The sequence below is a fragment of the Quercus lobata genome, chromosome 11 (assembly GCF_001633185.2).
Source record: "Quercus lobata isolate SW786 chromosome 11, ValleyOak3.0 Primary Assembly, whole genome shotgun sequence".
Classification (NCBI taxonomy): domain Eukaryota; kingdom Viridiplantae; phylum Streptophyta; class Magnoliopsida; order Fagales; family Fagaceae; genus Quercus; species Quercus lobata.
The window spans coordinates 15,298,701-15,317,640 of record NC_044914.1 but is presented as its reverse complement, the minus strand read 5'-3'; the positions used below and the strand labels follow the sequence as shown (position 1 = coordinate 15,317,640).

The window sequence follows — 18,940 nt, the reverse complement described above, 5'->3', positions numbered from 1 at the left end:
TGATGCTGTTAGCACTGTAGCTTACCTGATAAACCGAGGACCTTCAGTTCCCATGGAGTTCAGACTTCCTGAGGAGGTTTGGAGCGGTAAAGAGGTAAAGTTTTCACACTTAAAAGTTTTTGGTTGTGTTTCTTATGTTCATATTGATTCTGATGCTCGTAGTAAACTTGATGCAAAGTCTAAAATATGTTTTTTCATTGGCTATGGTGATGAGAAATTTGGCTATAGGTTTTGGGATGAACAAAACAGGAAAATCATCAGAAGTAGAAATGTGATATTTAATGAACAGGTTATGTACAAGGACAGGTCAACTGTAGTGTCAGATGTTACAGAGATAGATCAAAAGAAATCTGAGTTTGTCAACTTAGATGAATTGACTGAAGGTACTGTCCAGAAAAGGGGTGAAGAAGATAAGAGAATGTAAATTCACAGGTAGATCTGAGTACACCTGTAGCTGAAGTCCGCAGATCTTCCAGGAACATTAGACCTCCACAGCGTTATTCACCCACTTTAAATTATCTCCTGTTGACTGATGGTGGTGAGCCAGAGTGTTATAATGAAGCCTTGCAAGATGAGAATTCAAGCAAGTGGGAGTTAGCCATGAAGGATGAGATGGATTCCTTGTTGGAGAATCAGACATGGGAACTGACTGAATTACCAGTAGGAAAGAAGGCTTTGCACAACAAGTGGGTATACAGAATAAAGAATGAGCATGATGGTAGCAAACGTTACAAGGCCAGATTAGTTGTTAAAGGGTTCCAGCAGAAGGAAGGCATTGACTACACAGAGATATTTTCTCCAGTTGTGAAGATGTCAACAATCAGACTAGTACTGGGAATGGTGGCTGTAGAAAACTTATATCTTGAGCAGTTAGATGTGAAGACAGCATTCCTTCATGGTGACTTGGAGGAAGATCTTTACATGATTCAGCTAGAAGGGTTCATTGCTCAAGGACAAGAAAATTTAGTCTGCAAACTGAGAAAGAGCTTGTATGGCCTAAAACAAGCTCCTAGACAGTGGTACAAGAAATTTGACAGTTTTATGCACAAAATTGGGTTCAAGAGATGTGAAGCTGATCACTGTTGCTATGTTAAGTCTTTTGACAATTCTTACATCATATTACTGTTATATGTGGATGATATGCTTATTGCAGGGTCTAGCATTGAGGAGATCAATAATCTGAAGAAGCAATTGTCCAAACAGTTTGCAATGAAGGATTTGGGAGCTGCAAAGCAAATCCTTGGTATGAGAATCATTAGAGACAAGGCTAATGGTACATTGAAGCTTTCACAGTCAGAGTATGTGAAGAAAGTTCTCAGCAGGTTCAATATGAATGAAGCTAAACCAGTGAGCACACCCTTGGGTAGTCACTTCAAACTAAGCAAAGAACAGTCACCGAAGACAGAAGTAGAAAGGGACCATATGAGCAAGGTACCCTATGCCTCAGCTATTGGCAGCTTGATGTATGCTATGGTGTGTACAAGGCCAGACATTGCACATGCAGTGGGAGTTGTGAGTAGATTCATGAGTAGGCCTGGAAAGCAGCATTGGGAGGCAGTCAAGTGGATTCTGAGATATCTGAAGGGTTCATCAGATACATGTCTTTGCTTCACAGGTGCAAGTTTGAAACTGCAGGGTTATGTAGATGCTGATTTTGCTGGTGATATTGATAGTAGAAAAAGTACTACTGGGTTTGTTTTTACTCTGGGTGGTACAGCTATATCATGGGCTTCAAATCTACAGAAGATTGTTACTTTGTCTAGTACAGAAGCTGAGTATGTTGCAGCAACTGAAGCTGGAAAGGAGATGATTTGGCTACATGGTTTCTTAGATGAATTGGGTAAGAAGCAGGAGATGAGCATTCTACACAGTGACAGTCAGAGTGCAATCTTCCTTGCCAAAAATTCGGCTTTTCATTCAAAGTCGAAGCACATACAGACAAAATACCACTTTATCCGTTACCTTGTTGAAGATAAGCTGGTAATGCTTGAGAAGATTTGTGGATCTAAGAACCCGGCAGACATGTTGACTAAGGGTGTCACTATTGAGAAGTTGAAGCTGTGCGCAGCTTCAATTGGTCTTCTAGCTTGAGGACAGGAGGATGAGTTGCAGGGATGAGGGATTGTGTTATGGAGGATTGTGGCTGATGTTTGCAGCTTGTGAGCCCTTAAGGGCTAAGGTGGAGCTGATGGAGGAGTTTGCTCGTGAAGCTTGATCAATTCAAGCCAAGGTGGAGATTTGTTAGTGTGGCTTGAATTATGCCACAAGCCCATAAGGGCCAACCAAGCCCAATCCGGCCAAAAAGGTGACCTAATACAAGTTGAAAAAGAATCCCACTTGACCGACTTACATAAAGTAACATATATATATATTGCTTTATGAGATAGGCGGCTACATTGCAGAGAAAAGAAAAAATGTGTTATTCCAATTAACCTAGTTAGCAGTCACATGAGAGAAAATAGAGAATAGAGAGGCAGTCAGTTTCTATTCTTATTTTTCTGTGAGAGAGTGCTAGGGTGTAATTGGGATTTGGGTTTCTTGAGAGTGTTCTTGTGCACTATTGTATTTTCCCTGATAATAGTGAAATCCCTGCAACTCCGTGGACATAGGCAAATTGCCGAACCACGTAAATATTGTCTTGTGCGTGTGATTATTTTTCTTTGACGTGTGTTTTCTCTATTTGTTTTGTTTCTCACAGGTTAGGAATTTTTGGTTAAATTCCCTACAGTACCATGAGAAACAATTACCAAATAAAGATTTTAAATGCATATATAGTCTATATAGCAGTGATACTTACAGTAACAGAGTAACAAAGAGAAACTAGTTGAAAGAATCTTCTTTTTTCTTTCTGAACTTTTTACAAAAACATAATATCTAATGAGCGGGTTTTCTCTTCTTTGCCCTCTTGGTGTCTTAAAGTGAATCAGTTTCCAGAATTCATTAACATATAATTAACCAATATTCTTGAAAATATAAAATATCATACTTTGAGTGGAACTCAACTTTGTGTTGCTCCAAGTTGTTGACATCTGCAAACATATTTCCGTAATTCTTTTCCGGATACGGAACTTGGAATCTGTGACTGTATTTGTTGTGATTAATGATGCCATCCACCAATCGGAAGCTACTTCCACAATGCGCACAGAGGAGTGTTTCTTGAAAATCTTGCTGCTAATTATTATAATATATAGGATTTTTGTGAAAGTTTAGAGACAAAAACAAATTTTTTTGTTATAGATATATTCGTATTATGTACTACTTTGTATCTACTAGCTAAGCTCCTAATTCCGCATATGTATGGAGCATTTGTTATTAGTTTCCACCAATATTTCAATAATGTTTCTAGTAAAAATTTGTAAATTTTAGTCTTTTGTTTTATAGACAAAAAATAGGAAGATGATAGGAGTGGTGTAGTAATTTAATCTTGCTATATCTATTTACAAATTAGAAAATTGCATGATATAATGATTGATATATATATGTATGTAGAGAGAGAGAAGCATGTTTCACACCTATAAAGAATGCAAATATTATTTTTCTTAAATAAAAATGCAAATATTATTGAGTTATTTTTTTACATTCTAGATTGTAATTATTTTTTTTTTCTTTTGTTGGACTTTGTTTCAATAGCTGCAAAAGCAACTAAATTTGAGCAAAAATACAATATTTCAAATCAATTTTTTCTCACATAAATCATAGAAAATAACATCATAATTTCACTATACTTAAATAATTAATGCACTGGTTAAAATAATTAATATAACAAAATAAATGTATTTATCTTTGTAAACGACTAAATTTCTAGTTTGAAATAAATCAAACAACTAAAATAGTTTCACAAATGTGAATTTGTATTGATGAATACGTGGTACAATTCTCTGTGATTACAAAAGAGTAATCCTCTGATTCGATCTCCTTGAAAGACTTATTGATTGGAATTGTAATAATGTGATTTTGACTCGAACACCAAATATCCTTCAATTTGGCTGAAGGATGGATCAAAGACCCTTGAAACAGAATTACAATGAATCTCTAGCTATGAGCTTGTTAGAAATTCTTTGTTCTTCGTGTTTTTCGTGTGTTCTTCGTCTTCAAAGGTTTGTGGAGGAAGTTCTTTGTTGCTTAATTTGGAGGCTTGAATCCATAGAGCTTCACTGATTTATGGTTCATTGAGGTTTTTGGAGGCTTTTGAGCTTGATTTTAGCAAACTTTAAGATCTAGGTAGATAGTTTGGATGGTTCTGCTTCGAATGTTCTTCGATTTTGAGGTTCTTGAAGTTCTTGAAGGCTTTGAGGCTTGATTCCTACAGGGCTTCTGTACTTCTGAGTGCTTCTGAATCTTCTTTAATGTTGCTTGTGCTTTAGATCTCCTAGTATCTGAAAATGTCTTAGAAAGGCTTCTATTTATAGGAGTTTGGGGTGGGTGAGCGACACGCGACAAAGCTTGATTGGCGACACGTGTCATAGTCTGATTAGAGGAGCTTTAAGAATTTTTCTCCAAGACATGTGGCATCTTTTGATTGGCCGAAATGCTTTGATTTTCAAGGTGACACATGTCAGTACCCAATTGGACTGCCTGTGTCATTGCTTACATACGCCAAATTGCTTATGTCATTACTTACACACGCTGATGTGTGATTGGTTTTTGCATGCATTTTATGACTCTATTTCAACGACACTTGGCAAATTTCTATTGGTTTCTGAATAGTGATAGTAAAACCTAGTAATAGTATGTGGCGCTTTGTAATTGGTCGTACTTTGTAGATTTGGTAATATGATGTGTTAGCTTGTAATAGGTCAGAAATTTTTCCTCTTTACAATCTTATTAATAATGTTTTAATTACATAGAATAATTTTTTTTTAATTTTTTAAATATATACGTGTGTGTATATCTTACATCACTCAAAAAAAATTAAGAAAACTAAATGGTCAGGATTCATTTTAGTGAATTTACAAATAATTAATTTTGATGGTGTTGAGGTCTAAAAAGGGTCATAATAAAAATAAGCCCAGGAAAAAAATGGAAGAGCAAGTCAAGCCCAAAAGGAAGAATCTCAGGCTAAGCCCAAAATAATAGGCACGGATGACCCATGGGGATAAAAGGAAGGCCCAGAGGATCCTGCAGCCCAGAAAAGGAAGAAACATCCCAAAAAAGACCACGGCAAAAAATATAAAGAAACAAGGATCCTCAAATCTCTTCAAGCACAAATAAAAAAGGAAGACTGGGACAGATCGGTAGAAAGAAGACAGGAAAAGAAAAAAAACAAGAAACGCGAGCGACCTTTCATGGCACAGACAGCAAAAGGGCCTCGGGAAACCAGGATAGGGAAGAAAGAATGGCAACGAATGACTTTCAAAAATGGCAGAACAGGATTCCGCCCAAATAGGAAAGAAAGGAATACGCCAGAAATGGGGATACCGAGAAGGGCATACCTCAGCACGTCCCAAAGAGGATGGCCAACCAGAAACTTTCGAAGGAATCAGAACCAAGAGAAGGAAAGAGTGAGAGAAAACGGCAAAGGGACTTACCGAGGCGACAGAGACAGAACATGCTCTGTTTGCAAAAGAACAAAACAGGGGAACCCGGGACACCCAGAAAAACTCCATTATAAAAGGAGGGGACGGGTTGTGAAGAAAGCAGCGAAAAAAAAAAAGAAGCACAAAAAAGAAGAAACTCTCTAGAAAGAACCATCAGAAAAATCCACCCAGAAAGAAAATACTAAGGAAAGAACGAAATACTTTTTCCCGATATCCTGCAAAGGCCACTATTGCACATACTCGGATCCAACGGGAATCAAACTTTGCAAGTTTTGAATGCTGAAATAGCCATTCAAGACTGCAATTTTTGAACTTGATTGGACCTTGTATCACGTCCTAGTGAGCTTTCTGTAATCAAACAGATAATTTGTTAATGAAATACTGCTTCATAACTCCCAGGATCCCACAGCACCTTTTCTTTATCGTTTTGCTAATCTTGTCTTTCTTCTGAATTTACGTTGTTAACATTTTTGGCATTCTACGATATCCTTGTTTGTCATTTTTTTGTATATTGTCAGGAGTATTCTCTGCACCTACTTGATTCTTAAACAGCTCGTTAGCTGCGGTGAGTCAAGGCCCGGTCCACCAAATCCCTCTTTTTATTTAGGCCCGGGATCCTTGGGCCTGAGTATCCTAAAAAAGGGCACTCTCACATTTTGGCGACTCCACTGGGGACTGGGCAAAGAAGAAGGAAGAAGCAACCCTTCACAGAGAATGCCTCCAAGACAAAGAAACAGCAAGGGAACTAATGTGCCACCTACGGCCTCTGAGCCTGTAGGAGAAAACGAGGAAGTCTCCAGGCAAGGAGGTGGGATACCCTTGGTAGAACAGGAGGTGGTGTCAGAACAAAGACACGCGAGGCAGGAACATTCTATTGTAAGGATCCTCCAAGGGATGTATTGTAAGGATCCTCCAAGGGATGTACCCCGGGGAATCCAAACAGTGGGACTGGAGGGACGAAATCAAAGAAAGGATGAAAGAGGCAAGCCCCAGAGGGAACATCAAAGAACTAATGGATTACACTCAGATAGAAGGAGAGTTATATAAGAGACTGCCAGGAGGAATACTGTCCAGATGTATCACCGAGAAGGAAGGTAAAGCGAAACTAGAAGAATTACACGCCCAAGCATGTGGAGTTGCAGAAAAAGTCAGCCTATACAGAAGAATGCAACGCATGGGATACTACTGGCCGGATATGGACAAGGAAGCAGCAATCATACAGGGGAGATGCCAGGAATGTCGTTTGGCAGTAGACAAAGAAGAAAGCTACGCGGTGTTTATTGCAGAAGATTGGCGGGTTCCTTTCATAGGATACCTGGCTCGGGGTATCCTGCCAACCGACAGGGAACTGGCCCACAAGCTCAAAAAACTAGCAAGCAGGTATTTCTTGCAGAACGACATTCTATTCAAAAAGGGATATCATGGGGATCCCCTCAGGTGCCTGGGACCAAAGGAAGCTAGAGAAGTAGTCAGAGAGGTGCACTCTGGAGATTGTGGAAGTCACCCAGGAAAGAGAAGACTGTATAAGCAGTTATTGCTGTTGGGATATTACTGGCCAACGATGAAAAGAGACTCTGAGGAGCTGGTCAAAACATGTCATGCTTGCCAAGTCCTAGGAGATGCAATTCACACTCACCCAAATGTCCTACAGGATATGACGACGCCATGGCCTTTTCATACTTGGGGGCTCGATCTCATAGGGCCCATAAATCCTCCATCCAATGGTTATATATGGATCTTGGCAGCCACGGAGTACTTTACAAAATGGGTAGAGGCCATCCCTTTGAAAAAAGCTACTGGAGCAGCTGTGGCAAATTTTATTCGAAACCACATCATTACAAGGTTCGGGATCCCCAGAAGATTGATCAGCGACAATGGAACCCCATTCATAAACAGAGATATGAAAGGATTAACTGAAGCATACCACATCAAGCATGGAAGGTCTACCCCATACTACCCACAAGGAAACGGCCAAGCTGAAGCCACTAATAGGGTAATATTAAAGATCCTTAAGAAAATGAAACATGAGTATGGAGGAAAATGGAGTGACCATCTGGCAGATGTGCTTTGGGCATGTAGAAGCTCTGTAAAGACAGCCACAGGATTCTCCCCATTCTCCCTGGTTTATGGAACGGAAGCCATCAGCCCTGCGGAGTTAGTCATTCCTACACCAAGGGTAGTTCTAGAGGAAAACCAGGGAGAAAGTGAGGACACAAGCAATGAAAAGAGGCTAGCAGATCTGGAAGGAGTAGAAGAAGAAAGAGAACTGGCTAAGAAAAGAAGCCAGAGATACCAGCAAAGAATGACCAGAGCATATGCACAAGCAGTACGCCTAAGAGTGTTCAGTAAAGGGCAATTAGTGCTAAGGATGGCGGAGCATGTGAGGAGGAACCTGCCAGGGCCTTCCAAGTTCACCCCAAAATGGGAAGGACCTTACATCATCAATGCAGCTCATGAAAGTGGGTATTATTACCTTGCCAAAGAAGATGGAACAGTCCTGACAGAGCACATAAACGGGAAATGGCTGAAGCAATATTATGCATAAGGACAAGGGGATCCCGGTACCTCAGGGTCCTTTCACCAGCTTCACTATCTGCTAAGTTCCTTTTATTTTTTGTCTTTTTCAGCCTTTATCATGAATTTTAGTCTAAGATAATTTTGTTCAGGAACATGTGATAGATTGACACTTTGTGGTCAATACTGCACCAAAAGACTTTTCTTTGTTCCTTGAAAATGACTATGTTTTAATGAAATTCCTGTTTCTTCAACATTTAAGTTTTTCATACTACAAAAAAAAAAAAAAAACAAAGTTTGGATAAATTTAAGGAAGGATACCTGAGTCAAAAAAAAAAGGGGAGAGTGTGTAATACCCTTTTACATATGGCCCAGGATTCACCCCATAAATAATTTCAAATATCCCACAAACAGTCCCAAGTGCATAGGTCTAGGATCACAGAATAAAAGCAAAATATCTAGGATACCTAGCCTAGCACTTGGCAAAAGGGGAACCTGTCAAAGTTCATGAACTGGGACCGTATCTCAAAAAAAATATGTACATAGAGAAGGATACCAGTGTACCCAGTTCAGTACTTACACAATAGATTACCGGGTACCTGGACCAGAATTTACAGAGAAACCTGTGAAGACCATGGTCCAGGACTCAGGAAAGAAAAGAGCCATAGGAAAGAAAAGGCAATATACCAAAGAAAAAGGTAGATTCACATACTGAAAAAAAAAGAGAAGCAGTTTTGAAACACAAAAGAGAAAGAAAAGAGCAGAACAATGTTCAAAAAAAAAAAAAAAAAACTTATACAATCCCAAATTGTTTATGTAAATCTAAAAAAGAAGGCTAAGGAATGAGGCCGGCCAACAGGGAGGCATCCGGAGAAATAACAGGCACAGTCAAAGTAGAAAGGATCCTCTGCCGCTTGACCTTCAAGTCTTGTAAAACCTTGTGAGCACGAGCCAAAGTTTCCTCAGCAGCAGCTATCTCAGTGTCTATACTCTTGAAAGATTGCCTCTGAAACAGCATATGGGCCAGCAGACGCAAGTGATCCAGTAGAAAAGACAAGTTAAACTTGGCCTCTAGAAGGTCTTGCACCACCCCTCTCCACTCCAGAAGCTTTTCTTCAGACAAGGAATCTACAGAGGAATTCCTTAGGGAAATCAGCACAGCACACAGCAACTCCATTAAAATATTGCCTAGAAAAACGCCTCCCCTGAAGCCGCTGGTGAAATCCCCGTGACTCTTAAGCAGACTCTCTAGCAGCGGCAAGCCTTCCACAGGAACAGAGAAACGCAGGAAGCTGCCATAAGAAGACCCAAAAACATGGAAGTGGTTGGCAGGAAGACTGTTGAATTCCAAGAGATCAAAGCGAGCCAGAAAAGAAGAAAGCCTTGAATCAAGATCTGAGGCAGTCATCTTCGAGGCATCCCCCATCACTGTGTCACCACTTGCAGAAACAGGGGGACTTGCAGCCTTTTGCTCTGGACGAAGGTCAGCAACTTGAACAGGTCTCACAATTCCTTCAGGAATAACAGGCTCAGAACCTGCAAAGCCTGTATCAATATTCAAAAAAAAAGAGGAGAAAAGAAAAGAAGAGGAAGAACAGATTTAGTCTTAAAAAAAAAGGGGAGAAAAAGAAGAACAAACCGGTTCCAGCTTCTTGGGGCAGAGCCTCTTCTTCCTGATCTCCTGACTTCCCCGAAGATTCTGGGAAGGAACATAAGGCAAGTTGAAGAAAAGGTGAAGGACCAATGGCAAAGTGGCTAAAAGAAGGGATAGATGCAGGGGGCTTCGACATATATAAAAAGAAAAGGAGGAGAAAGAAAGGGAAACACGATGGGAGTAGCTTGCACTCACCTTCTGAGCTTTCTGATTCTAAAGAAGAGGCAACACTGGGAGCGGATTTCTCACTAGTTTGACCTAAAAGGAAAAGGAAAAGGAGGAACTCAAGAAAAAATTGGAAAAGAAAGAAGAATATAACGCCATTCCAAGGAAACAAGGATTACCTGTTTGTTTGGATAAAGGAGTGTCTCCCAAAGCACCTTTATCTGACAAGGACTGAGGAAACACAGTCCTAATAGGACTAGGAGTACGCTTAAGATGGGGACTTTGAGATGACGGGATCCTAGAAGCTTTGGGATCCTGGGAATCCTGGGAACCTTGCATTGGTTGCCCAGTTTCTTCGGCTGGGTCATCAGTAGGGGGCTCCTCCCCCATAACAGGAAAAACAACAGAAAGAGCTGTGATAGTTTCCTTCCCCAGAGCCTTGTCAGTCATAGGAGGGGATACCTCCACCTAAAGGAAGAAGAAGAGGAGAAGGCAGTGTCAAAAGAAAGAAAAAAAGAAAAAAACACAACAGCAGGAAATGCAGACAATACAATGACAGAACAAAAGGGAAAGAACAAAAGAAAAAGGGGAACACATACCACGTCGTCTCCAGAAGATTGGCTTTTACCCGTCTTGTGATCAGACTTGCGCTTGGACTGCAAAGGAAATCACCACTCGTCAGCAAAATAGAAACAAGTGCAACAAAAAAAAAAGAGAGAAGAAGGAAAGAAGTCTTGCCCTTCTCTCTCTCTCTACAGATTCTCTGGAAGTCTTTTGCTTACTACAAGTACGCCCAGAGGGTCCTAAAGGAGGCTGGGATACCAAACCAGAGGATCCTAAAGAACCATGGACTGAGGCAGTCACAGGAACCTGGGGAAAAGAAGGCTCTACCTTAGTCTTCTTCCGGGTCCTTGAAACCAAAGGTTCCCTGACATCCTTGCCTTCCTGAGATGCCAAGTGTGCTTGAGATTTCCCCGATTTCCTTCTTTTCGCCTCAGAGCCTATCTCCACACCTCCTGTACTTTCGCCAACATCAGCAGCTTTCATTTTCTTTGACTTGACATCCTTACCTTTACCCGGAGCAGTGGCAGCATTTATTGTCTCTGTTGCACCCCTTTTGATGGGCACCCCAGAGGAAGCACCAATGATGAGGCTATCACCTAGCCAAGTCTCAGGAAAATCCTGTCCATAAACCACCCAACCTCCCCTGGAGGCATGCCACTCTGCAAACCCAGTCTTGCTGCTTGCAGCAGCAGAAACAATCCCAGCAGTAGGAAGGGATAAACGTCTATTGGATGTCGGAGCAGAAACAATGCTAGGATTCGGGATATCCTGAACTGTGCCAGTGCCAACATAATCAACAAAGGACTTTTGCACTCTCCTCCAATAACTCGTATAGCCACTAGAAGCAAAGACTCCTCTTTGGGAGTTAGGCACTGCAAATTGGGGGCTCCTCCGTGACCAATAAGAAAAGGCCTGCAGCCTCAAGAAAGGATCCAATGAAGGAAGGGATGGCACCACATCCTTAAAAATTGGAGGAATGTCCTGATCAAAACCAAATTGTCGGAGCACCCGGTGTGCTGAATAAAGAGTATACTTTGGGCCACTTGAAGAAGGCACAGGAAGCCAGGAAGGGCTAATGCAAGCAAGATAAGCCAGACTGCCCTCATCACCACGGCGCAAGTCAAAGGTATTACCTGTAGAAGATAAAAAAGAAGACAACACAGAATCACACGCAAAGCCAGGACCAAACTCACGAGGGGATCTCCAACATAAGCTCCCTGCTTGGTCAAACAACTCCACAAGATTGAGACCACCACCCTTCAAGCTGATCCAACGAAAAATAATGGGAAAGGCATCGGTAGAATTGCCACAAAGACCCTTCACTATGTCGGGGGATCCTTGGAACTTGTCTTTCACAAACTTCAAATTCCTGCACTTAGCCAAAGTAGCTGCAGAACGGTCCCACATGAAAATCTGAAGGATAGCACAGTGAAGAGACGAAGTGATCACATAACAAGAGTCACCCTCAGCCTCATCTCCATGAAGCTGGTCCAATTGAGAATAAACATGACCCAAAAACAGAGGGGCCAAAGGATACTGGGTACCTTAAGCCAACTTGATTGCCAATGGAAAAAACGAAGACTTAACTCCGTACCCAGGGAACTCACTGAACAAAAACTTACTAAGCCAAAAAGCCAGGAAACCGGCCCACCTCACTTCCTTATCTTTTTCACGAGAGAGGGTCATCACCCATCTCCCCATCCTAGCCGGCTTGCCACCAGAAGAAGCGGCGCGACCACCAAAATGACCAAATAATTTCTCTTCTACCATGAGATCCTCACCAGAAAGGTCAATATCAAAGGGATTCTCTTCGCCAAACACCGGGAGGAGGAAGTTATTAACCACATCCTCCAAGGTGACTGTTAATTCACCAGTAGAAAAGAAAAAAGTATGAAGGGAAGGGCACCAATGACGTACTAGATGCCTGAGCCCTTTGGCGTCTCTGAAGCCCTCAAGGTTTCTGGAAATAGCCACTGCCTTTAGGATACCGGCGCGCTCCAAACGACCCACAAACTCAGCATCAGACAGTTCTTTGTCTACCCATATAGGCCAGCCCTGAATCTTTCCTGGAACAAAATCAAAGAAAATAGGAACCGCCTCTCGGATTCCTTGTCTGATCTGGAGATCAAAAATCTCTCTAGGGTCAGGAACTTGGGCGGAACCAGCGAAACCCGCTTGACCAGAAAACATCCAAACGTGAGGGGATGGAGGAGCCTCACCATGAGATATATGAGGAAAAAATGCACTGAGAGAATACCAAGGATCCCGTAAAGGGAAGGCCGGACGTTCAGTAACCTCGTGAGAATCACTTGGAGCAGAACCAGAAGAACCTTCACCCTCAGAAGGACTAGGAGTACGCTCTCTCCTCTTTCGAGAAGAAGAAGAAGCCATCGAAACAACACGCGCTCTGAGAAGAAAAAAAGATTGAAAGTGCGAAAGGGAGGAAGACCAGAGTAACGGAGAAGAAGAAAAAAGAAAGAAAGAGAAACACAGAGTGAAAAACTCAGAGAAGCAAAGTGATAAGGTGAAACGGCTACAATAAAGGCGCAAATAGCAGTTGGGAAAAACAGTTTATGGAAAGACGCACCAGTTGCCAAGAAATTTAATTTGAAGTGATCAGCAGTTATTAACGAGGAATAACGGGAAACGAGAAAAGTGGGTAGAGGAGTTTTACCTCAAATACCCAACTGCCACGTCCCGTATAAAGAGGAAGCTGCGAGAGGTAATAATTATAAGGGAATGCAACACGCAAAAAGGAGGTAACTAAAAGCAGCAGAAAAGGGCCGGGATCCCAATTAAAAAGGAAGGAAACCCAGTAGAAGTCGAAGGAAAGGGGGATACCATGAGAGTCCTAGGAAACCTAAATCACTCACGCGTGGGTTTCAGGCAACCCACGAGCTCGGGGGGCTAAATGTTGAGGTCTAAAAGGGGTCATAATAAAAATAAGCCCAAGAAAAAATGGAAGAGCAAGTCAAGCCCAAAAGGAAGAATCTCAGGCTAAGCCCAAAATAATAGGCACGGATGACCCATGGGGATAAAAGGAAGGCCCAGAGGATCCTGCAGCCCAGAAAAGGAAGAAACATCCCAAAAAAGACCACGGCAAAAAATATAAAGAAACAAGGATCCTCAAATCCCTTCAAGCACAAATAAAAAAGGAAGACTGGGACAGATCGGTAGAAAGAAGACAGGAAAAGAAAAAAAACAAGAAACGCGAGCGACCTTTCATGGCACAGACAGCAAAAGGGCCTCGGGAAACCAGGACAGGGAAGAAAGAATGGCAACGAATGACTTTCAAAAATGGCAGAACAGGATTCCGCCCAAATAGGAAAGAAAGGAATACGCCAGAAATGGGGATACCGAGAAGGGCATACCTCAGTACGTCCCAAAGAGGATGGCCAACCAGAAGCTTTCGAAGGAATCAGAACCAAGAGAAGGAAAGAGTGAGAGAAAACGGCAAAGGGACTTACCGAGGCGACAGAGACAGAACATGCTCTGTTTGCAAAAGAACAAAACAGGGGAACCCGGGACACCCAGAAAAACTCCATTATAAAAGGAGGGGACGGGTTGTGAAGAAGCAGCGAAAAAAAAAAAGAAGCACAAAAAAGAAGAAACTCTCTAGAAAGAACCATCAGAAAAATCCACCCAGAAAGAAAATACTAAGGAAAGAACGAAATACTTTTTCCCGATATCCTGCAAAGGCCACTATTGCACATACTCGGATCCAACGGGAATCAAACTTTGCAAGTTTTGAAGGCTGAAATAGCCATTCAAGACTACAATTTTTGAGCTTGATTGAACCTTGTATCACGTCCTAATAAGCTTTCTGTAATCAAACAGATAATTTGTTAATGAAATATTGCTTCATAACTCCCAGGATCCCACAGCACCTTTTCTTTATCGTTTTGCTAATCTTGTCTTTCTTCTGAATTTACGTTGTTAACATTTTTGGCATTCTACGATATCCTTGTTTGTCATTTTTTTGTATATTGTCAGGAGTATTCTCTGCACCTACTTGATTCTTAAACAGCTCGTTAGCTGCGGTGAGTCAAGGCCCGGTCCACCAAATCCCTCTTTTTATTTAGGCTCGGGATCCTTGGGCCTGAGTATCCTAAAAAAGGGCACTCTCACAGATGGCTGTGAGAGTGCCTTTTTCGTGACACTCAGGCCCAAGGATCCTGGGCCTAAATGAAAAAGGAGGATTTGGTGGACCGGACCTTGACTCACCGCAGCTAACAAGCTGTTTAAGAATCAAGTGGATGCAGAGAATACTCCTGACAATATAAAGAAAATGACAAACAAGGATATCAAAGAGTGCCAAAAATTAACAACGTAAGTTCAGAAGGAAAGAAACAGGATTAGCAAAACGATAAAAATTAGTGCTGTGGGGATCCTGGGAATTATGAAGCAATATTTCATTAATACATTATCTGTTTGATTACAGAAAGCTCACTAGGACATGATACAAGGTTCAATCAAGCTCAAAAATTGCAGTCTTGAATGACTATTTCAACATTCAAAACTTGCAAAGTTTGATTCTCGTTGAATCCGAGTATGTGCAATAGTGGCTTTTACAGGATGCCGGGAAGCAATACTTGTTTTTCCCTTAGTATTTTTCTTTCTGCATAGATTTTCTGATAGTTTTTCCTGGAGAATTTCTTCTTTCTTGTGTTTCTCTCTTTCTTTTTTTTTTTCGTTGCCTTCTTCACAACCCATCCCCTCCTTTTATAATGGAGTTTTCTGGGCTTCCCGGGGAACCGTTGGTTCCCCTGTTTTGTTCTTCTGCAAACAGAGCATGTCCTGTCCCCATCGTCTCGGTAAGTCCCTTTTCCTTTTTCTTTCATTCTTTCCTTCTCTCAGTTCTGATTCTTTTGAAAGCTTCTGGTTGGCCATCTTCTTTGGGACGTGCTGAGGTATGCCCTTCTCGGCATCCCCATTTCTGGTGTCTTCCACTTTTCCCTTTTCTTTCTTATTTGGGAGGAATCCTGTTCTGCCATTTTTGAAAGTCGTTTGTTATCATTCTTCTTCCCTGTCCTGGTTCCCCGAGGCCTTTTCTGTCTGTGCCATGAGAGGTCGCTCGCGTTTTGCTTTTATTTCTTGTTTTCTTCTTCGGTCTTCTTTCTGTCGATCTGTCCCAGTCTTCCTTTTTCTTTGTGCCTGAAGGGATCCGTGCTTATTGATGGTTCCTGAGGATCCCTGCTTCTTATACTTTGCCGTGGTCCTCTTTTTGGATGCTTCTTTTTTTCTGGGCTTCAGGATCCTCTGGGCCTTTCTTTTATTCCCTCATGGGTCTCCCGTATCTATTACTTTGGGCTTAGCTTGAATTTTCCTTTTGGGCTTTTGTGTCAAATTGTTTGTCAAAGCAATTTTTTTTTTTACTATACCAGATAGAAATTATACTCTAGCCTGATTTAAGTGTATATACGTGTGAAGCTCCTTTTTGGAGACTTGAACTCTGGCTCTTGCCCCCACATCCCACAAACATTTATACCAGTGGAGTGACCACAAGCATTTATACACACTAGTCGCAAACCCGTGCGATGCACGGGATAGTTTTAAATCAAATGTTAACACGTTCAGATTTAAATATCTCTCTAATTTCAATTATTGAAAGCTAAATTGACTCTGATATAAGATGAAACATATAATATTATGAAGTAATATTAAAAATGAGATAAATACGGATATTATGAAGTAATATATTACAATAATCATAATATACTTTTACATTTGGTTTAATAAGTATTATAAAAGAACATCGCACGAGAATGCTACTAATTTTTTAAATTAAAAATAAATAAAAATTATATCCATAATAGAAGGACATAAAATATCATTATTGTCCCAAAAGATGACAGCTCCTCCCAACAATTTTTAGTTTGTACATAAGTTCCAATACCATGTATTTTTGCTATGGCTTTTTTTTTTTTTTTCCAATTTCATTTATTTCCTGACTTTCACTAAATAACTAAATAAAAGAGTTTAATTCCTCTCTGTTTCAATTTAAAACCAAATTGTGCATAAAAGCAAAAAAATTTCTTTTGTTCCACTGTCTTTAGTACCAAAATCACAAATCAATTAAAACCAAATTGTGCATAGAAAATCTTAGAGATTGAAAGACAACTTTAAAGTGTTTTTTGTAACAAAAGCAAATCAGATCCTAAGTCATAATTCTGACATCAAATTGATTGAAAGCAAGCATAAATGCAGAACAACCATAGACTACCACTAAACAAATTCAAACCCATAGCTCAGTTTCCACACCAAAAAAATCAAATTGATTATCGTCAAAACACAGTACTAAACTCAGTTATAGAGTTCCAAACCCAAACTCAATCAATTACAGATACAAAGAGAAATGCAACTAAAACTACAATTTAATCAACCCTAGAATACAAAAAAGAAATCAATGAAGCTGGGGTAAAAAGGCTAAGAAAAAAAAACTAAACTAAAAGCTAAGAAATCCAAACTAAACAAATACCATACCTTTAACCCTACTGCAAAAACTAAAATTTACTAAAATTAACAACAATTTATAGCATAATAACATATTACCACTAAATTTTATTTATTTCAATCAACCTAAACAAATAAAGACCAATAAAATTATGGTATATAACACCAATAACCTAGAGGCCAGAGGCCAGAGGTCAGTTCATGTTTTGTGTTTTTCAGGGAAAAGATGGAGAGGTTGAGAAAGAGTTGAAGAAGAAGCAGATATCTTCGATTTTGCACGGATTCAACATTAATCAAAACCAATTATCCAAATACCTAAATTAAAGAAAATCAAACCAAATCCAAATACCTAAATCTAAGATAACAAAAATTAAAATACCTGCACTGGTAGCAGCTTTGGCGGTATATGACAGCGATGGGAGGCTGGCACTTTTTGCCAAAACACAAATTTGATATATAATAAATGGCAGAAGGATAAGGAAAATGAAAAATAAAAATGTTTTTTTATGTTAAAAGTAGAAAAACAATTTTAAAATAGCCCTAAATCCTAATCACAAAACTTTAACTCCAAAAACTCCCAAAAGATCAAAGAAGATTTCTCAAAACTCCAGGACATTATCACTTGCAAAATTAATTTTATAAACTCTATAGCAAATGAGACTCTAATGCTGAAACAGGGTGCAACTGCTTCTATTTCTAATATTCCTTGTTTTCTCCATTAGAGAACAGGGTTACTATAAGTCTATAAATAAAATCTGGTAAGTGGTGTAATGAAGGATCATACTTTAGAGATAGATGATGGCCATGAGTCTCTCTTAAAATGGGTGGGCAGATTTTAATAACTTTGTCATGAATCATGATACCCATTGAGAAAGTATCAAACAGGGGCCAAAAACATCCTTTCACAGACCTTTTCTTTTAAAGGGATAGGTAATAGGTCATACATACAAAACCAATGGATTTGTGGCAAACTATGATGAAATAAAGCTTCAAGACCCCAAGATTTATAAAATACTAAGTTCAAAAAGTAAATTCCCACAGCCATGAACTATATATTATTCTAAAGATTTGCAATGGCACCTTGTCCCTATTTAATGGCGCTAACCTTGGCTTTGCATGCTAACCCACCATTCAACTAACCCATAAAAACAACTACGATAAAAAACTCACAACCTAAATTTAATACCAAGACTTAAAAAAAAAAAAAATTTAAGACCCAAATGTAATTAGAGCAACTGATGAATTTTGCTTCTCAAGAAAAAAAAAAAAACTGATGAATTTTGAATGTTCCCTAAATCCTAAATTAGACCTTTTTTTTTGTGCAGTTATGCCAACAATCCAAGTCTTGCAGCAACTGAGTTAATGAACGAACCTCATGCACCAGGAGTCACTCTAGACAACCTTAAAAACTATTATAAATCCAGGTATGATGCCGTGAGAAAGTACACACCAAGTGCTTATGTGATCCTCTCAAACCAGTTGGGGAATGCTGATCCAAAGGAGCAACTCTCATTTGCTAAAGACTTCAACCATGTAGTCATTGACATGCATTACTACAATCTCTATTCAGATGAGTTTAGCAACATGAATGCACAATTCATTCTCAATGATAAATTTCAAATTTGCAGAGAATATCCCAAACTCTAATCTCAATGCACAAACCCACCATGAACTAAATCAATAAAAAATCAAACCTTCTTCCCAATATCCCTTAAACGTTCAAATAAAGACCATTGTGATTCAATTCATCTCCTTTCTACTACATAAACCTATCCTATTTGCAAAACCTGAAATTGTCTTCAAAAGTTAAATACCAAAACGTTAAGACCAAGTCCAAGTTCAATACCAATCCCACCACCAATAGTCTACCAAATCAGTAAAAATATTTAACATATGACCTCATATTCACAAATCCACCTCTAAATCAAACCCAAACCCACAATTCAAAAGAAACCAATACCAAACTCTAATCTCAAAGCACAAACCCACCACAAAATGAATCATAAAAAATTCAAACCCAAAGATCAGTTTTCCCTAAAAGTTCAAATACACA

The 18,940-nt window shown here is 39.9% G+C and overlaps 1 protein-coding gene across 1 annotated transcript in view; it reads left to right on the top strand.

Annotated features, from left to right (window-relative positions):
* Window positions 1-18,534, top strand: part of LOC115966443 (probable LRR receptor-like serine/threonine-protein kinase At3g47570) — a 50,898-nt gene extending 32,364 nt beyond the window's left edge. Inside the window, exon 5 of the mRNA XM_031085678.1 lies at window positions 18,213-18,534. Within this exon, the coding sequence (XP_030941538.1) occupies window positions 18,213-18,534 (322 nt within the window). The remainder of the gene's footprint in view (window positions 1-18,212) is intronic.
* The last annotated feature ends 406 nt before the right edge of the window (window positions 18,535-18,940 follow it).